Below are 21,390 nucleotides of genomic sequence, written 5' to 3' on the forward strand. Positions count from 1 at the left end.
GTCACCTTCAGGCTGTCGTTGGAGAACAGGGTCTCGTCCACGAGCATGTAGGCGCCCGTCTGCACGATAAACTCCGGGAGCCGGTCGGTGTCGCCGTCAAACGTCTCGGGGAAGGGGATCGGGTTCCTCCACCGACGCGTCTGGGGCCGGATGGGTAAGGCCAGGAGGGCCTTGATCAGCTGCACCCGGCCGTCCATCGCGCCTCGCTCGCCTGGCTGGGCTGCAGGGGCCTCTCGGCGAGGTGGGCGAGGAGGCGTGGCGGGAAGTGCGTGTGCGGGGAGGCGGGGCGGGCCCGCCGGGGCGGGCGGGGCCGTGGGCGGTGCTCGGCGCCGGCGGGCCCCGCCCACAGTGCCTGGCGTTACGTAGTGCGCAGGCGCAACATTGAGGCCGCCGTTAGGAGGGCGGGACGGGGCCAAAAAGGTGAATGGGGGCGGAGCTAAGGTCCGCTCTAGGAGGCAAGGTCAGAATCACGGGGCGGGGCCGAAGTTTCCTGAGGCCGGAAGTAGGAGTCTTAAGCGGTGGGGGCTCCTCCAACCTGGCGGGTGGTTTGCAGTGCGCAGGCGTAACACGAGGGGTCGCGCTAGGTTCGGAGTGGACTGTCCCTTCCCTGCACAGGAAAGAGAAAGGGGGAGTGGGTAGTAGCCACTCGAGGGGTGTGGTGGAAGCCGGAGGGGCGGGGCCAAAGTTTCCCTTGGCAGGAGGCGGATGAGAGGCGGGGGCCAGGGGAGGAGCCCAGGACTCAATGCTCCTGATTAGGGAAGAGCCGGCAGCTGGTGGAGAGCTGAGTCCCTCTTCTAGAAGTAGAGTCCTACCTTTTCCTCCCCTCTCCCCTAGTGTATCCTTTGCAGACCCTCGGACCTGGACACCGTTTGGTGCGCTTCTGTGGGCACATTCCCCTACTGATTCATGCATCTGTCAACTAACTGAAGTATCACGCCGCTGGTTGTAGGTATGGTTGTCTTGCACCATCATAGGAAACCCCAGCTATTAGTGGGCATAATTCAGAGAAGCATATTCATAGAGTAATGCACCATGACAAGTGAACTTAAAGAGAGTTAAATGATAAGAAATCTCTTAATTTGGTATATTAAGGTACCAAAGTAGACTATTAGTATAGAAACTGAAAGACAAAAGTGAGAGGTGTTGGATGTTTTCTAAGTATGACATTATACTCTCCATACTTGAGAATAATGGAAAGAAATAACTAAGACATTAACCAATTGAAGAAGGGAAAACGAAGTATTACAGGTTATATTTGAATTCATTTGTATGGCTGAGTACAAAATCGATATAAATTCTTCACAGGCTTTCATATATGCAGAGAATAATCAGTTAAAATAGATAATGCTATTAATGACTTAATTCAGAAAAGCAGTTAAAAAGAAGTAGTTCCTAGGAATATACTTGAAAAATCGTAAAATCCACTTAACATTTTGAAATGCCAAATAGGGGATATAAAAGAATACTCAAGAGAACACAAATGCATACCCAGGTCTGAAATAGGGTGGCCCAGCATCTTAAAGATGTTGATTTTCCCTGTGTGAGGCGATAAGAGGAGGTGGGACTTAGGTGCTGCCTCGGAGGGTGTACATGCTGCCTCAGTAGCTGGAGAAGCTGAAGGGTAGACCCAGCTGGAGGTGGTGGTGGGGGGGGGAGCTACAGAGCCAGCTGCTGCCCCAGCCCAACAAGGTGACAGCCAATTTGCCTCTACCTGCCTGAGTTGTTATAGTGCTTGGTGACACTGTGACCTTCAAGGGCAAACTATCTTTTATGGACCTAGCTAATCCAGAATTATTCACAAGTAAAAAAAATTCCAGGAGTTCCCGTCGTGGCGCAGTGGTTAACGAATCCGACTAGGACCCATGAGGTTTCGGGTTTGATCCCTGGCCTTGCTCAGTGGGTTAAGGATCCAGTGCTGTCGTGAGCTGTGGTGTAGGTTGCAGACGCGGCTCGGATCCTGCGTTGCTATGGCTCTGGCGTAGGCTGGTGGCTATGGCTCCGATTCGACCCCTAACCTGGGAAACCTCCACATGCCGCAGGGGCGGCCCAAGAAATAGCAAAAAGACAAAAAAAAAATTCCAAGTATATGAAACACTAATTTTATGACACTGGATATCATGCAGTCAGGGTGAAGTTCCCTAAGGGTGAAAAAAACACTTAAAGCGAACCCTAGTGCTGCCTCAGCTTACTGTCAGGAGCAAACCTCCAGCCTGCCTGCTGGTCTATTTGTTGGCATTTGCTGGTATCACGTGGAAAGCAGATGTGAGAAATCCTCCAAGACTCCCAAAGCTGTCTCTTGGTTCTTGCCCTGTAGGTCCTACCTTTCTATTGAGGGTGTTTAACGCCTCCCTCCTGTTATGTTTCTTTCCCCAAATCCAGGTCCCCTCCATCCAGACTTGACACCTCTGATTGCCACTTAGTCCCTCTGGGGAAGTTACCATGGGAGGGTAACAGAGCCCTCCCAGGTCTGTGGATAGTGACAGCTCAGGGGGAAGCCAATGGATCCAGGCATCCAAGCCACATCTGAGTTGTGACAAAGATTCATTCCTAGCTTCACAGCACATGCTTGGGAAGGCCATCTGTTGCCACCTGTGGCTGGAGTAGGTGGAAATGGAACCTGGTTGGCAATAATACCCCAACTGTCACTGACCATCTGTTCATGTAACGCCTCAGTCCCTTACAAACTGCTCACCATCCAGAAGAGAATTTCTTAGAATCTCTGGAGAGAGACACACACTACGGGGACAGTATACTGGTTGGGGTGAGGGTGAGCATAGCTGAGTGGGAGTAGCTCACACCCTAATGCGTGACTTATTCTTTAATACAGAGACCTTAATAATAGGGATATAAATAAAGCTCCAGCTGCAATGGGAGAGTAGGGGAGCTTCTATGACTTCCGCATTTTGAGGGCTCCCCCAGGCAGGATGTTACATGCAGCTTGGGACCCTCTAGACTGAACAGCAGGAATAGGGTTGCCGACACCTGCAGTCCAAGATCTTCCTGGAATCCCGGGGACAGACCCTGGCCCATCCACCCTGGGGACACATCTTCAGTCAGGACAGACCACGGAAACCTTGCTCTCCTTTTTCCTGGAAGAAGATGTTACGGTCTACAATGCAAACATTCCTTAAGCAGCTGAAAACTCATCTCAAAATTTCCTGGGACTGGAGTGCCCAAAACCAGTTTTCAACTGGAAATGCTCATTGGTAAGATGTTTAATACATGCTCAGCTTTAGAGAAGAAATGTAATTCCAGTTTACTGAAGATTTTACAAACAGTGGGTAGAGCATTGCAGACAATGTCAAAAAGATTCTGACCTTGACTCATGAAGGACTCTTTTTTCTTTTTAACCACACCCACAGCATATGGAAGTTCCTGGGCCAGGGATCAAATCCCAGTCCCCTTATGCCACAGCTGCGTAATGCTGGATCCTTAACCCACTGTGCTGGATCGAACACACACCTTCCTAGAGACAACACCTAATCCTTAATCTGCTGTGCTACAGTGGGAACTCCTTGACCATGACTTATGTATCATGATTCTGGCTCTTCAAAGCCAGGTCTCTCACGGGCATAGAGAACAGACTTGTGGTTGCCAAGAGGGAGGGGGAGGGAGTGGGATGGACAGGGAATTTGGGGTTAGTAGATGCAAACTATTCCATTTAGAATGGGTGAGCAATGAGGTCCTGCTGTACAGCACAGGGAACTCTATCCAAACTCCTGGGATAGACCATGATGGAAAAGAGTATAAAAAAAAGAGAATATACACACACACACACACATATAGTATGTATAACTGAGTCACTTTTCTGTACAGCAGAAATTGGCACGCAACATAATAAACCAACTATACTTTAATAAAATATTTTTTTTTAAAAAGCCAGGTCTCACCTCTACACCCACCACACTGCTTTCCACATTCAACCAAGACACGCTGCTGGAGCGTTTTTTCCGTTGCCCTTGGTGCATGCTGGCCATGACCCAAAGCCAGGTGGACGTGCAAGAGACTTATTACCCCTGGCAGTAGCTTTATGAAAAAATGATTGCGTTTTGGTGGGTACGTATTCCAGCTTCCTGTCTCATACTGGGCATGGATTTGAGACGTATCTACACAGTCTCCCGTAGGCCCCACTCCCAGGAAGCTCCAGTTGCCCACAGTTTCCATTTACGGCGTTGCCAGATCACCCCCCTCAATTGGCTGCTTTCCTTCTAAGTCTTATTTCCTCACCCCTTTACCTCTGCTCCCTGGGATTCTCTCCCAAGTCAGCTACTTGTATTCATGGGTCTGTCTCAGAGTTGGCTTCCTGGGAACACGTACACAGACACCTGTTATATTAAAAATGCATTTAGGAATTCCATCGTGGCTCAGTGGAAATGAATCTGCCTAGTATTCATGAGGATGCAGGTTCAATCCCTGGCCTCCTTCTGTGGGTTAAGGATCCCTGCGTTGCCTTGAGCTGTGGTGTAGGTCACAGACGGCAGATCACAGAGTGAGGCCGGGGATCAAACCCTCATCCTCAAGGTTCCTAGTTGGGTTCATTAACCACTGAGCCACAAAGGGAACTCCCTGCTTCCCTCCCTTTTTTGCAACCACTTGTCCCCCAGGGTCTGTTGAGCATGGGGAAGGATGAAGGGTCAAGGTGGCAAGTCTCTCTTATCTGGATGGACTTGAGCAGCTGTGTTTTGTGGTTTTTTTAAATTTTTTTTTTTTTTTGAGAGGGGCACACCTACAGCAATATGGAAGTTCCAGGACAAGCGATTGAATAGGAGCCGCAGCTGAGGACTACGTCACAGCCACGGCAACACCAGATCCAAGCCACATCTACATCCAGCTTGCAGCAACACCAGACCTTTAACCCACAAGCAAGGCCAGGGATGGAACCTGAATCCTCATGTACACTATGTGGGGTTCTTAACTTGCTGAGCCAGGAGTTCCCGTCGTGGCTCAGTGGAAACAAATCTGACGAGTATCCATGAGGATGCAGGTTCCATCCCTGGCCTCGCTCAGTGGACTAGGGATCTGGCGTTGCCATGAGCTGTGGTGAGAGCAGCAGCTACAGCTCAGATTCGACCCCTAGCGTGGGAACCTCCATATGCTGTGGGTGCGGCCCTAAGAAAGACAATAAATTAATTAATTAATTAATTAACTTGCTGAGCTACAATAGGAACTCCTTTAGCTGTGTTTAAAGCTGACTGTTTAAATTTCCTCCTTTGGTGAGGTCTTTCATGGCTACTTTGGAGACCCCATCTCTGGGTCTTGAGTCCCTTCAGTTCCCTGACACATAACCTCTGTACACAGAACTCCCCCACCCTCCCAGTTACTCCCATTTTAAATTTATTTGTGATTCTGACTTCTTCCGATGGTCTCCTTCAAACTCCAGGGGAGACCAAACAAGACCTCCAATTGGCCTCCTTGAAGCTCTAATCCCCCTAGTAAGTTAGGGCATTTTCCACTTTGTAAGCCCAGCAGCTTTTCTAGCTTCTCTCAAGGAGGCCCCTCTTGACTCCAAATCCCTCCTACTCTGTGTTAGTAAACAGTTTCCTAAGGTGAGTGGCCAGAGTTCACCTGTTTGTGGCCTTTGGGTAGCAGGAAGAAGTGTAGATGTCACATAAATGATGGGAGATGATATGAGAAAAAGCATGTAAATATATACATATATCATATGTATATATGTGACTGGGTCACTGTGCTGTACAGTAGACATTAACACAACACTGTAAATCAACTATACTCTAATAAAAAAAACCTGCATCAAACCAAAAGAAGTGAAAACATGGCTTCAATTTTAATGGTTCCATCAGGGGAAAGATTTGTTGATCCACACCATTTTCTGGACTTTTTCATGATCATCAAGGGTTATAGGCGGGTAAGTCACATGACTTTTAGGTAAAGGCCAACTCCACCCTGGTGTCGTTTGTGTCAGGTTCCACAACAACCTCCTCAGAGCCTCATCACTCCTGTGCCTCCCCAGCTGCCTACCCAGTAAAAAGCTGATGACATTTTTGGAGGCCAGGGCGGATCTGAGGTATTTGTCTGCTACCCCTCTCATGCTGGGCGTGGACTTCCTGGGACTGACTTTAGAGGCTCTTTTATCCATGACTGGTTGATGGCACAGATGGCTTCAGGAAGAGAAGGCCTGCGAAAGTTGATGGAATCCAGAATTACCTGTAGGAGAAATACAAAGTGCCCCGGAAGCTCCTCTGCATTTTCATCTCCCGGACACACACACACACACACACACACACACACACACACACACACACGCGCGCGCGTGCGGGCGCAGTTAGTAGATACTGGCTTGAGACAACATCTGATTTGAAATGTCAGCTTTATCATTTCTTTGATTCCCACATATATACGAAAATATTTTAAGAATCTCTATTTTGTTCCATTGACATAGTTATCAATTCCTGTTTCAATTGCTAATCCTATAGGGTAAATTTTAATATATCATACGACAAGCTCCTCCCCTGCCTTGGCTAATCCTTTACATTTTCTCTCTTAGGTAATTTTACAATCTAGTCCTCCAGTTCCACGTACACAATCAAAATCCTGTTACGATTTATGACTGGGATTGCACTGAACTCATAGATTAATTTAGAGAAGAATTGATACCATTCCAAAATTTAGTCTTCCTTTCCAAAAAAAGATTTTTTAAAAATACTATTTTAGGGTCCAAACAGCGAGCTTATAAAAATTTTCATGTATATTTTCCTTATGTTTTTTAAAAAGAGAATTCTATTTGTAGGTGTTTTACAATGCTTGGGACAATTTGAATAGGACAGTTTATTTCTATTATATTTCCTAATTATTAGAAGAGTATGTGAAATTCTTTATGTGTTTAACTTACATCAACCAACCTTTTCTGATCTAATTGCCTTAGTTTTTCCAGAAAGGCAATCCCTTAAGAAAAAGACAGTTTTGCCACTTCCTTTTGTTAATCAAATACGGCACATTAATAATAGTTCCTACCCCTCCCCAATTTTTTTAGACATTGAACACAGTATCTTAGTGTCTTTACATGGTTCTATGTGGGATGGAAAGAGACTGAGCCTTCCTTGCCACTCAAGGAAGAGCGTGTATGACCTGGGTCCTTCCCATCAATAGATCTCCATGTCTCAGTTTCTTCAATTGTCATGTGACACTTACCACGGTGGGGTCACCAGTGTAGGAATAGGTCAAATCTCATCATAACAGTCATGGTAGGTTCTTAGGACAGCACAATTTTCAAAGCCCCGTCCTCACCGTTATCCCTGTTACAACCTGTGAAAATCCATGTCCTACCACTAGACAATACCCACTTGAATCACTCATAAATGTTAACTATAGAGTTGTATATTGGAGACTTGCAGGGTAATATGACATAAGAAGTATGGCCAGAATTTCTCACAGCCCAAATTTCTACAAGCAAAATCCCCATTTTATGGTGTGAATTGTGCACTATAAAAGTAGTCATTTCAGGAGTTCCCGTCGTGGCGCAGTGGTTAACGAATCCGACTAGGAACCATGAGGTTGCGGGTTCGGTCCCTGCCCTTGCTCAGTGGGTTAACGATTCGGCGTTGCCGTGAGCTGTGGTGTAGGTTGCAGACGTGGCTTGGATCCCGCGTTGTGGTGGCTCTGGCGTAGGCTGGTGGCTACAGCTCCGATTCAACCCCTAACCTGGGAACCTCCATATGCCGCGAGAGCGGCCCAAGAAATAGCAACAACAACAACAACAACAACAAAAAGACAAAAGACAAAAAAAAAAAGTAGTCATTTCAGGGCTGTATCCAAGGCTGTATTCAGAGATTGAGAAAGAAGCAGAAAATTCTACCTGGGACTGTTTCTGTTTGGAACTTGAATCCAAAAGTGCTGGATATTGTCCAGTGGACTTATTGATAGGCAATGGATATTGGTAACTCCTCACACAGGGGAAGTTTTGATGCAGAGATTTTTGAATGAGCCAGTGAAAATCTCTGAGGCCAAGATAACTGAGTATCTGACCTAGGGGACAGATATGGACATGGTACCCAAATATGGGTAGTACCTGCCCCCTCTTGCAGGGCCTCTTAGGTACTCACTGTTTAGCCCTAAACCAGGGGTAACCTAGGTGATAGCATTCATGGCCTGTGGTCATGAAGTCCTGAAAGCCATTGTGAGTCATCATGACTCCCCTTGGGCCTGACCAATCAGGCCATGACCCTCATAATAGGACAGAGAGAGAGAATTCTCCTTCTTAGTTCCCTCCTGGCTCTTCAGGACACTGATTCCGGAGAAACCTGAGTGTTCCGGGAGGTAAGGGATCCATCGAGGTAATGGAACCCTCTTTGGGACCATCACCTCACTCATCTAACCTGATGAACCCTAACCCTGGTGGATAAAAGGGGGAAGGGTATGGGATTGTCACTTGGTCTATAGGGAAGTGAGAAGGAGCACAGCTCTACATACAGGCTTCCTTAGTTCCAGCCCCCGCTCTGTGTAACCTTGGGCAAGTCAGATGAGACCCCCCAAGCACTCTTGTATGAGCACTGCTAAAAACAAGTGCGTGTGATGGGGGGGAGGTGGCAGGGAAGAGGCCCCTGGGTCCAATGGATTAAATAGGTTTCACTATCTTTTTCAGGCCCTCTCAGCTGTGCTCTCTTCCTGAAGCCATCTGTCGTGTCAACTAGTCATGGATAAAGAAGCCTCTGAGGTCAGTCCCAGCCCACCTACAGTGACCATCAAGAAGAAAGATAAATGTGCAAGATCCAAAAAGTTCTCCAAAAATGTTCTGATCTTTTTACTGGGGAGGCAGCTGGGGAGGCACAGGAGTGACGTGGACCTGTCAAAGTGGCTGTGGATGCTGACATGAGCTGCCCCAGGGTGGAGCTGGCCATGGCCAGAGAGTCCTAAAACCTACCTGTCTGTAACTTTAGAAAAAAATAAAAAGTAACAAACTCCTCCCTTGTTTCACCTGTTAAAATAAGATGCCTGTCACCCTTTTGTCTTGATATATTTTTATGCCAGTACAGTTTTCCTGGGTTACACTGGAGAGGGAATTCTATTCATTCTAGAGTCTATGCAGCAGCTCTCAGACATGGCACAGATGGTGCCATCACGCTGCACCTCAGATTTCCTCCACCTTGCATGTGAAAAACAAACAAAAACCCAAGGGAACAGTTATGTGGCACTAGGTCACTCAAGGACCCAAGGCTCCTGTCCCCTAGGCATTTTGGAGACACATCCCCTCTGCTCTGCTCTAAAGCCTACTTGCTCATCCTGGAAGAAGACATTCAGAACAGGCCATGAGGCGCAGGGGCATTTAGGAGATTCTTTTTTGTTTTTTTTATTCTGATGCTCATGAGACTATCATGTAGACAGTCTACAGCATCCAACAGTCTTTGTTGGTTCCACTTGATATTAAGAAACATAAGGCATTTTAATGTGGGAACATCATACCTTCAGGGCTTTTTTTTTTTTTTTGCCATTTCTTGGGCCGCTCCTGCAGCATATGGAGGTTCCCAGGCTAGGGGTCGAATCGGAGCTGTAGCCGCCAGCCTACACCACAGCCACAGCAACGCAGGATCTGACCGTGTCTGCAACCTGCACCACAGCTCAGGGCAACGACGGATCCTTAACCCACGGAGCAAGGCCAGGGATGGAACCCGCCACCTCATGGTTCCTAGTCGGATTCGTTGACCACTGCGCCACGACGGGAACTCCCCTTCAGGGCTTTCTGCAGGTGGCCCTCCCGCCGGTCTCAGCTCGGGGGACTCCCCAGCACACCGGGTCCCCGTGCTCCCCATCTCCCAGGGGTGGCCTGACCTTGCGCGGAGAACCGACTGGGGACGCAGGCATCGCACACCCTCGTGTGAACGCTGACCACGCCCCCGCGGGAGGGCGTGGACTCCCGTGGGAGTGGGGGCGGGGCTCAGGACCGGGGAGGCCCTGCTCGCGGAGGGAGGTCGGGTGGTGTGCGGCGTGTCGGGGCGGGAAATGTCCCGCACTTACTGGGAGCCGGAGGGCTCGAGGCGTCCACCTGGCGGGCCGATGTGCCCCTCCACGAGTCACAATCACCGAGACGAGATTCAGGAGTTCCGTCGTGGCTCAGTGGTTAACGAATCTGACTAGGAACCATGAAGTTGCAGATTCCATTCCTGGCCTTGCTCAGTGGGTTAAGGATCCCGCGTGGCCGTGAGCTGTGGTGTAGGTCGCAGACGCAGCTCGGATCCCAAGTGGCTGTGGCTGTGGTGTAGGCCGGTGGCTACAGCTCCGATTCGACCCCTAGCCTGGGAATCTCCATATGCCGTGGGAGCGGCCCTAGAAAAGGCAAAAAGACAAAAAAAAAAAGACACTAACACATGGATGAATTATTCACAGTAAATGTGAAAATTTTATAAATCTCAATGTTCCCAACTATGACATTCAAAAATTTATTTACTTAATTAACTTAAGATGTGAAAGAGCATGAAATGTGATTTTGTTTTCAGGAACTGGCTATTATTTGAATACTGGAAAAATTCTCTAAGATTTTTTTTTTCTTTTTTAGGGCCACACCTGCAGCATATGGAGGTTCCCAGGCTAGGGACCCAGTTGGAGCTGCAGCAGTTGGTTCGTTACCACTGAGCCATGTTGGGAACCCCAACAGCTCTGTTTGTTAAAAGGCCTCTTGTGAGTTCCCATCGTGGCTCAGTGGAAAGGAATCTGACTAGTATCCATGAGGCCCCACTCAGTGGGTTAAGGATCCAGCATTGCCTTGAGCTGTGGTGTAGGTTGCAGACACGGCTTGGATCTGGCGTTGCTGTGGCTGTGGAGTAGGCCGGCAGCTGTAGCTCTGATTAGACCCCTAGCCTGGGAACCTCCATATGCCACGGATGCAGCCCTAAAAAGACCAAAAAAAAAAAAAAAAAGCCCTCTGTCCTTTACAGAACTTAACAGAATCACTTGACTTCTGTGTGCCTGTGTTCACTAACCCTGTACCCCCTAACTCTGACTAGTGCTTTCTCTGATGAGGTGGTGGATGTAAGTTTCTAGCCCCATGCTTGAGTATATTATGGGTCAAAATTCATGAACCATTTTTCTCTCTTTAAACATCCCCACCCCACCGACAGCAGAGCTCCAGTCCCATTTTCACACCAATGGCCAGCATTTTTGAGCCCTTGTCATACTTTCTGGTCAATGGAATGCAAATAGTGCTCTTAGATACTGTAGGAAAGTAATACGATGTGTGGAACCTGGGACTAATGAACACTTATTTTATTCGTTTATGGCCACACCCACAGCATGTGGATGTTCCTGGGCCAGGGGTGAAACCCGTGCCACAGCAGTACCCCAGCTGCTGAAGTGACAACACAGGATCCTTACCCTGCTGGGCCTAATGAACACTTTCTTAACTGATGTTCTCTGTAAGTCTTTGCCTTAAGCCTGACATGGATGGGATTTTTACAGGCAACCGGGGAATTGTAAAGATTATAGAGAGAAATTCTAGAGTGAAGAGCATCGGCAAGAATAAAGCAAAAGGAAAGCATGAAGCACACTGAAGTTCCCCTTTGGAGGAAGCATTTGCTGGTCCTTGTCACTAGGACATGGAATCTAGTGAGTGTAAGTAGTTCCAGGGATGGCACGTGGAAAATTGTTTTATGACACTTGAGTTTGAGGTCCAGATAGACTGCAGGAGGTAACTGGTTACACATTTAAGAACCTTAGGCAGCACGCCTGGGCGGGAGTGGAGATTTGAAATTCAGACCGTCAGTGGCATCTCGTGCCATATGTGACCACCTGAATGCAGTTGGGTCTCCATGTCTAGAGGGCTTCAGAACCACTTGAAGGGCTGACTTCATGATTTTTTTCTTTGAAATTTTTTTCTTCTTCTTTATCTATTCATTTTATTTATTTATTTACTTATTTATTTATTTATTTATTCTTTTTTTTTTCTTTTTTTTAGGGCCACATCCGCAGCATATGGAGGTTCCCAGGCTGGGGGTCCAATTGGAGCTGTAGCTGCCGGCCTATACCACAGCCACAGCACTGCCAGATCCGAGCCACATCTGCGACCTACACCACAGCTCACGGCAACGCTGGATCCTTAACCCACTGAGCGAGGCTAGGGATAGAACCTGTGTCCTTGTGATTACTAGTCAGGTTTGTTACCGCTGAGCCACAGCTGCAACTCCTAAAACCTCATTTCTTTTTTTTTTTTTTTAAGAAGTTTGAAATCTTTTATTTATTTATTTATTTATTGTTTTTGTCTTTTTTAGGGCCGCTTCCCGCGGCATATGGAGGTTCCCAGTCTAGGGGTCTAATCAGAGCTACAGCAGCCGGCCTACACCACAGCCACAGCAACGTGGGATCCGAGCCGCATCTGTGACCCACACCACATCTCACGGCAATGCCAGATCCTTAACCCACTGAGTGAGGCCAGGGCTTGAACCCACAACCTCATGGTCCCTAGTCAGATTCGTTAACCACTGAGCCATGACGGGAACTCCAAACCTCATTTCTAATGCAGCCCAGCCTTATACTTTCTGCTCCCTGGTCCCGGCACCATGACATCATCCGTTTAGGGAGACCAAGTGCCCCCCTGAGGAGGCCGAGGTGATCGAGGACCTTGCATTCGAAATGATGGCAAAGGCCTCTGAGTTGACACAGCCCTGAGGCAAAATGTTCCAAGTCTGCTGGGCAGGTCCTGTGAAAGCAGATAGATTCTAGAGGTTGCTAAACGGATAAAGGAAAATTATTCACCTCCTCCCCAACCGCTGCACACCAAGTGCAGACAGATTTGCTCACTCCAGTGTGGAAATGTGTGAAGCAGCAGCTGCGATCGAACCACCACCTGATTAGGTTTCTGGCAAGCCACTGTCACTCTCCACGACAGCCTCCCACCCCCTCCAAATGGGAGAGCCCAGTGGGGAGGTGGGAGAATCCATGGCTCACATGTCTCTCAAGTTCAAAGGTGGACTTTTCTGTAATTCCCACAGTGACTTTCACGGGGACCTGGAGCCACAAGGGCTCCCACCTGCCCCTTTCTAGCCTATGACTCTGTGGGTCAGGAAGCCAGGTGGGCAGTCACAGAACCCACATCCCATTAGGGCACAGGATTTGGGCCTTTGTGTTCAAGGCTATAACCTCAGCCCCCCGCCCGTAGGAGGCAATCACTATTTCTGAAGGGACTCAGTGGCTGTCTATCTGCTATAGAGGATACGACTTCAGCTACCCACCCACCCAGTGAGGAACAAACCACTAGATGGTTGGGTGGTCCCACCGGACCTGTAATGAACACTCATAATATTAAAACAAACAAACACAAACGAACTATGATGCACAGTGTGTTCCCCCTGAAATTGGTTCTTGGATTAGGAACTCTGTTCTAAAGGTAGACAAAAACCAGAGAATGCAGATTAATTTTTAAAAATAAAGAGATCCACTAAAAAGAGAACATCATGGACATAAGACTATTACACGGGATGAAGATGAAAATGTCTTTAATCAATAATGGAAAATGCCAAACACTCTGCAGAAGATGCACTCTGTTTAGCCAAGCCACACAGGATTTGAAACCTTGTCTTTGAATTAATTGTTGAGGTTTAACTAAACTGTTTTCTTTCCAAACACATTTAAACCAGGCTCTGACAGCCAAGAGAAGAAAAAGCTGCACAGGGAATAAAAACATTGCTTTCTTATTAACCCCTCTTCACTAGAGTCATAGAAATTGCTCTCCAAATATAGCAGGACTGGATGCTCTCTACTGCAACCGCATTGACGATGTCAGATACTTGAGGTACGTAGCCATCAGGAAGTTTCAGAGAATCCAGGGTGAAAAAGATATCATCACCTATCACCCCATTTCTTCCATGTAGGCTAGTGATGCAGGCCTGTAATTACAAATAAAGGATCAGGCACTGTCCCGGGGGCTCACCGGCCTGCTCCAGCTTTAATCTGTAGGTCACGCCAGCTCAGCGATTCCCAACCTGGCTGCACATTTGAAAAGTCCAGAGTGCTACCCACAGAGTGCTACCCACGCCCAGACCCCGCCTCACACCAGCGAAGTCAGAATCTCTATGGATGGAGCCCAAATCTAGGATTAGAAACTCCGCTCTCATCTATGATGGCCATTAACCTCTACAGTGACGGTGGGAGAGGAAAGCGGTTGAGCAAGAAAGGAATGTGCTGGGAAAGAGAATATCATTGCCCCATTTCCTCCGTCACAGGTCAAGCTTCATCTGCACCTTCGCGCAAACTCAATTTCCCACTCGTTTGCGGTCTCTGCTACCCAAAGCACAGCCAGCATCGACCGTGGGCTCCAGTCCCGCCATCCGCCCCATTCATTCTTTCCAGCAATCTCCGAACATGATTTGTTTGCTGTTCTTGTTGCTCTCAGAACATTTTAATACCTCCCAGATAAGCCATGTAATTTAGATCTTAATTATATGTGCTCTGTATTAGTCTCTAATTATTTCCTTTCAGAAGCACAACCTTTTCAATAAGAAAATCGACTCCTCTTTGGCAAAGAATATATTCTCTTTTCGGCTCCCCAACACACCCCGTGGAATGCTGAGCACCAAAAGCGGTCACCACAGACAGGATGAGCAGAAACGAATAAGGGCAACAGAAGACAAACTACCTCATGAACGTGCTTATGTCTCAGAGGCTTCACTGAGAGGGCCTTTCTGCTCCCTGTGTCTGGCTGGGTGGAAAACTCAACTTCTACTCGGTCACCCTGATAAGGCTCAAAACCTAAAACAGCCACGGAGAGAAAGGTGGGATTACCTCAATGTTGTCATGTTAAATTTCCCAAGTTACTTGTAATCCCCCAAAATAGCTTCTATTACATCAAAGGTACATTGAGAACATTTTTTTTCTCTTTGGCCACACCCTGTGGCATGTAGAAGTTTCCAGGGCCAGGGATAGAACCCATACCACAGCAGCAATTCGAGCCGCAGCTGTGACAATGCTGGATCCTTAACCCGCTGAGCCACCAGGGAACTCCCATTTTGAACATTTAAAAACAGGTAACTTGCAAGTCTTCCTGTCAGAAAGGAAATGTATAATCCTTTAAGTAGTGATTCTCTCTACTGACTTAAGGTCAATTGGGGAAAAGCATCAACTGGGCGTCTCAGAGCAGTCTTTGTAGGAGCAGCATAGGATTCATCAAACCATTGGTCACATTTTCAACTCCTGGAGAGGAAGGAAAATTCCTAAGGAAGAGCACACGTATGAGTCTGACTGCCTGAGTTCAAACCTTAGTACTGCCCCTTACTCAATGTACAACCTGGATCAAGTTACTTAACTCTGGGCCTTGATTTCTTCATCTGTAAAATGAGAAGCATAAGAGTAGTACCTACTACATGGAGTTGAAGGGACAATTACTCAGTACATACAGAACTCACAGAATAGTGCCTGGCACATGCCCAGCACCAAATAAATGTTGATTGCTATTATTACTACCAGCAGGAGCAGTAGAACACAGTGCTGTAGAAAGAAACAATTTTCTCAGGTGTTTTGAACTAACAATGAACACTTTTTTTTTTTTTTTGTCTTTTCAGAGCTGCACCTATGGTATATGGACATTCCTAAGCTAGGGGCTGAATTGGAGCTGTAGCTGCTGGCCTACACCACAGCCACAGCAACACTGCCAGATGTGAGCTGTATCCACGACCTACACCACAGCTTTCGGCAACACCAGATCCTTAACCCACTGAGCAGGCTGGGTCGAACCTACATCTTCATGGATACTAGTTGGGTTCTTAACCCGCTGAGCTACAACAGGAACTCCATTGTTTTGTTTTGTTTTGTTTTGTTTACTTTTTAGGGCCATAGGTGTGGCATATGGAGGTTCCCAGGCTAAGGGTCTAATCGGAGCTGTAGCTGCCAGCCTATACCACAGCCACAGCAATGCAGGACCCGAGCCACTTCTGAGACCTACACCACAACTCACGGCAACGTTGGATTCTCAACCCACTGAGTAAGGCCAGGGATCAAACTCTTCATCTTCATGGATACTAGTCAGGTTCATTACTGCTGAGCCATGATGGGAACTTTGTATTTTATATTTTACATTTATAGACAAATATTTACATATTTACCCAATGGGTTAAAAGTCCCACACTGGTGATAACATTATTTATTTTTGCACTGCTAATACCAATACAAATTTGGAATAAACCATCATAGTAAGCAGAAGTTTCTTAGAACCTAAAAGAAAAATAAAACACCCAACTGATGGAGCAGAAATGAACTTGGAATTGGCTGTGGTGTAAGCATAATTCATAACCACATCCAAATATTTATGATGTTCAACCAAAACTGAAGCCATAGTAATCAAAATTTCTGTGTGTGTGTGTGTGTGTGTGTGTGTGTGTTTATATATTAAAAATAACTGAACTACAAAACTTCTGGGCAAAGTTTATACTGAATACAAAAGGAAAATGAGGAGTTCCCATCATGGCACAGCAGAAACGACTCCGACCAGGAACCATAAGGTTGCGGGTTTGATCCCTGGCCTTCCTCAGTGGGTTAAGGATCCACCGTTGCTGTGAGCTGTTGGTGTAGGTCACAGATGCGGCTCAGATCCCGCGTTGCTGTGGCTGTGGTGTAGGCCGGCAGCTGCAGCTCCTATTAAACCCCTAGCCTGGGAACCTCCATGTGCCGAGGATGCAGCCCTAAAAAGACAAAAAAAAAAAAAAGGAAAATGAGTCAGCATGGTTAGTTTTCTCTTTTTACTGTACTGATGAGATTTTAGGCATGCTTTACCTCTGAAGGACTACTGTGTAAATCAGCCTGCCTGTCTTAACATGGTAGTGACTTTTTTTTTTGTCTGTGCCATGGCATGTGGAAGTTCCCAGGACAGGGATCAAACCCCTGCCACAGCAGCAACCCAAGTGGCTGCAGTGACAATGCTGGAACCTTAACCCACTGTACCACAAGAGACTCTGATAGTGATTTTTTGAGAAAATGAGTATTTTCTGTTGTAATTACAGTCTGTTTAAAATCAGCTGGAGTTCCCGTCGTGGTACAGCGGAAACGAATCTGACTAGGAGCCATGAGGTTGCGGGTTTGATCCCTGGCCTTGCTCGGTGGGTTAAGGATCTGGCATTGCTGTGAGCTGTGGTGTAGGTTGCAGACACAGCTGGGATCCGGCATTGCTGTGGCTGTGGTGGAGGCCAGTGGCTGTATCTCTGATTTGACCCCTAGCCTTGGAACCTCCATATGCCACAAGTGTGGCCCTAAAAAGCAAATAAAATAAAATCAGCTGGAAATCTTTAATTAAAAAATTCAACATAGTGACAAAATTCAGGTTTTAAAGCTTTTGGAGAAATACAAGTATTGTTATGAAGTTTACAAAGAGAGAGATGTTGAAAAAAATGGAGGAAGTGAACAAGTTGAACCATTAGAGCTTAAATGGTGCACAAACTTGAAGTCAGATCATTGTACTTGGGAACATGTCAGCATGTGGCAAGAATCTTTGAATGTAGCTCTTATTTTGTACTGGAGACATTCATAATGTCTAACAGAATGGAAGGAAATTAAGAAAATCTACAAATTTGCCATTGGATTGCAATTTGATGAAACATTCAAAAGTTTGCATTAATGTACACAGGTTTTTCTCGAAATAATTTTACTTCTGAAAAATTTATAAATATTACTGTTTTAAAGGTCCAGACATAAAACCAATCTGTTAGTCATATATAAATACTTCAAAAGCAGATTTAACTTTAATCACATGTGACACCCCCTTTTAGTCTTAAAAATGACTCAGTTTGGACCATAGAGGATATGGTCTCCCCCCACAGCTAGAGCTGTAGGAGAGGGTGGCCTTTTAGAAGCTACAGTCTTTGGTATAAAGTATAAAGTCACTGCCAACATGCGGCCTGGCAATGAGGTAGGTGGGGGGGTCTGCCCAGTCCAGTCTCGTGACTGTGCTCCCCCCTAGCCAAATCCAATCATCAGAATGTCAGCAGCTGAATAACAGGGCCTTTAGTCACCACAGAGGCACACAGCAAACAGGGAAGAAAAAAATAAAAAAGGAGTTCCCATTGTGGCTCAGTGGCAATGAACCTGACTAGTATCCATGAGGATGCAGGTTTGATCCCTGGCCTCTCTCAGTGGGTTAAGGATCCGGCTTTGCCCTGAGCTGTGGTGTAGCCTGCAGACCTGGCTCAGGTCCTGCGTTGCTGTGGCTGTGGTGTAGGCCAGCAGCTGTAGCTCCGATTTGACCTCTAGCCTGGAAACTTCCATGTGCTGTGGGTATGGCCCTGAAAAGCAAGAAAAAAAAGAAAAAGAAAAAAAGAAACAGGGGAGCTACTCTTGGGTTGAGTAAGATGATGGACTATTGGACAACTCAAGGCGTAAGGGAACGTCCAAAAAGGGATGAGCAGGCTATAGGGAACTTTCTTTTAATCTTTCAGTTGGGTACTTGAGCCAATAAATATATTCTGAAAAATGAGGAAATAACCTTATTTGTGATCCCAGGCTTCTGCCTGAGGTCACGCTGCTTACATAAGGATATACAGGATGTTCTGTATATACATTTTAGTGTATAACCTGAAAAGTAAACAAAGAAATAGCAATGCTGTGCGTGAGAGAGATGTCTCCACCTCTCCCCCTAGGCCAAATGCCCAATTCCATTGTAGCATCCTTCACCAAAATGGTTAAGATTTCCTGCTTACTCACGTAAAAAAAATAATCTGAGACACATCACTGAGGTTAACCATTTCCCATAAGCAACACTCTTGGACCTACACCCTCCAACCTTGTCTGCAAAACGGGGCTGATCCCCACCGTACTGTGAGGCAGGTAAAACCAACCGGGATCCTGGACCCAGAGGCACCAATGAGAACACCTCCCACTGACATAGAAGCACATTCGTGTGGGCAGAAAACACGCACACATTCCTCCTCTCACACACTCCTGCCACACACATCTGCATTTAGTCACCACCCACTCATTCCTTAACCCACTTACAAGCTTTTTCATCTCTATCATCCTATTAGGACTGACCGCACCAAGCCTACCTCAGAAGGGTCCCCAGAGGATTAAATCGGCTAGTGCAGATTCCGTACTTAGCACAGGGCTGGATTCCACAACATCTGGGTCCCACTGGCATTTACAATCTCATTTCATACCTGTCCCTCGTGCAAGTTACATGACACCTACTCACACACTCCAGCCGTCCTGCCCCCACTGCAGGTCCGAGGACATGCCAAGCTTTTTCCACCTCAGGACGTTCCCCATGTTTCTTCCTTGGTTTGGAAGAGTTTTCCCAGCTGGCTCCTTCTTCTCCTTCATGTCTCAGCTCCAGTGTCACCGCCTCAGAGGCTTCCCCCAAGCTGCTATCAATACTATCACGCCCGTGGTACTCCCAGTTTTATTAACCTAATACCTTGGTCACATTCTGGAGAGTAAAACCAATCTGCATGTCTGTGCTGGGGGGTGGCCGGGGGAGGAGGCTTGCCCGCAGATTGTCTGAGCTCTGCCTCATTAGAATGTAAGTGTTATGAAAATAGTACTTGGAACAGAGCGAGGCTCTGAAGGATCTGCTGAATGACTGTAAACAAGGAAAGAACATACACAGACTCCCCATTATGTGGAACAACAAAATAATTAACACAATTTTCCCTTCTTTTAGACTCCCATTGTTTTAAATCATAAGTGCTTTTTGCCACTTCCACTGGGTTTTGTAATCAGATTAACAGCAGCTATTCTGACAATTCTAAGTATGACTAGCTAGGTGCCCACCCAGGTCTTCTTTTTCACCTACTCTCTCTCTGTCTCTCTCTCTCTCTTTTTTTTTTTTTTTGGTTGCTTTTTAGGGCCGAACCTGAGGCATATGGAAGTCCCTGGGCTAGGGGTGGAATCGGAGCTACAACTGCCGGCCTACACCACAGCCATACCAACTCTGGATCCGAGTGGCATCTGCGACCTACAGTACAGCTCACTGCAATGCCGGATCTGAGGCCAGGAATCGAACCTCCATCCTCAGAGATCCTAGTTGGGTTCATTAGCTGCTGAGCCACGAAGAGAACTTCCCTACTCTGTCTTTCACCTTAGAGAGCCCATTACTCGAATTCACTCTACTTATGTTGCAGCAGCAAATCCCTCCATCCCTGCTCTGGGTCTCATCCTCTCTTTACAACCAGGGACCGCGTTCCATCAGTCCTTGCTGCTCCCTTCTTCACCTTTGGTCAATCTCTTTGGCATTACAAACATGTCCAGTGTTTCCCATCTCGAGAAGAATTCTCCTAGTGAGGGCTACCATTGGTGGTGACTCCCTGTTGGCATGGTTATAGCCATGGTCATAGGGTCTAAGAGATTGCCTTTGGAGCCTAGCAATCCCAGGGGCCTTTCCTCCTAGAATTGAGTATTTTGGATCAAAGGGATCTTAAAATCCTATCTGCCATCAGACAATCATCTTTGGGGATTTTCAAGGTCAAATTCTGGCTTTTATTTATTTTCTTTAAATTTATTGAAGTATAGTTTTTTTAAATGATTTTTATTTTTTCCATTATAGTTGGTCTACAGTGTTCTGTCAATTTCTACTGTACAGCAAAGTGACCCAGTCACACACATACATATATATATATATATATATATTTCTCACATTATCCTCCATCGTGTTCCATCACAAGGGACTAGATATATTTCCCTGTGCTCTACAGCAGGATCTCATTGCTTATCCACTCCAAATGCAGTAGTTTGCATCTATTAACCCCAAACTCCCAGTCCATCCCACTCCCTTCCCCTCCCAAATCCTGGCTTTTAAACCCAAGAAAAGTAAAAGAGAAAGATGCTTGGTGGGGCTGAACTAACTTCCTTTTTTTATCTAGGCTAAATGCAGCTCATGCAGCTTAAAGAGGTACCATATTTTCACATCTATTCACCTTTCAAAATCTAGCCTGGCAGGGGGTTGCAGGCGTATGAGTCCTGCTGGGAAAGCATTTCACCAAGGCAGCCTCCCCCAGGTCTCGTCCATAGCAGTCAACCATTCTCTCTCCTCTGCTCAGTTATGTTTTTTGTTTGTTTTTAAGTCGCATTCTTTTAAGGTCTGTCTCTCCCAATTAGACTACAAGCTTTTCGTAGGCAGGGTTTAATAAAATCTTAGTTACCTTGGTCTTGCTAATATCTAGTACTCTATCTTGAGCCGAATTAAACTCCAACAGCATAAACAAATTAATGAATTATTGCTTTGGGCATAAAACAGAAAAATGTCATGCCTGATAATTAATGGACACAACACACACACACACACATATACACAGAAAGTGTTGGAGGAGGTTCCTGAGAAGACATGACCACTGGACCCACCAACTGAACCCGGGCAATTGGAGGTTCCTCATCTCCTCCGTTGACATTGGAATGTATGCTCCATCCACCGATCTCACAGCTGGAGCCGGTTCAAGGATGCAGCCTTGAGAGAGTAAGGTATTGCAGAGATCA

The 21,390-nt window shown here is 46.6% G+C and overlaps 2 protein-coding genes across 2 annotated transcripts in view; one reads left to right on the forward strand and one right to left on the reverse strand.

Moving 5' to 3' along the window:
• The first annotated feature begins 706 nt into the window (after positions 1-706).
• ETDB (embryonic testis differentiation homolog B) lies at positions 707-8,918 on the forward strand. Its single transcript, XM_047764895.1, has 3 exons — positions 707-949; positions 2,380-3,206; positions 8,600-8,918. Exon 3 carries the CDS (start codon positions 8,651-8,653, stop codon positions 8,828-8,830), a length of 180 nt encoding a protein of 59 aa, XP_047620851.1. The 5' UTR covers positions 707-949; positions 2,380-3,206; positions 8,600-8,650; the 3' UTR covers positions 8,831-8,918.
• A 4,504-nt stretch (positions 8,919-13,422) lies between these two features.
• CT55 (cancer/testis antigen 55) overlaps positions 13,423-21,390 on the reverse strand; it is a 28,670-nt gene continuing 20,702 nt past the window's right edge. The window contains exons 6-7 of the mRNA XM_047764264.1: positions 14,579-14,691; positions 13,423-13,829 (exon numbers count right to left, since the gene is read on the reverse strand). Coding sequence (XP_047620220.1) covers positions 13,638-13,829; positions 14,579-14,691 — 305 coding nt within the window. The 3' untranslated portion in view covers positions 13,423-13,637. The remainder of the gene's footprint in view (positions 13,830-14,578; positions 14,692-21,390) is intronic.

The sequence above is a fragment of the Phacochoerus africanus genome, chromosome X (genome assembly GCF_016906955.1).
Source record: "Phacochoerus africanus isolate WHEZ1 chromosome X, ROS_Pafr_v1, whole genome shotgun sequence".
Lineage (NCBI taxonomy): Eukaryota > Metazoa > Chordata > Mammalia > Artiodactyla > Suidae > Phacochoerus > Phacochoerus africanus.

Coding starts and splice junctions, on each gene's coding strand:
- ETDB (XM_047764895.1), top strand. CDS start 8,651: ATGGATAAAGAAGCCTCTGAGGTCAGTCCCAGCCCACCTACAGTGACC.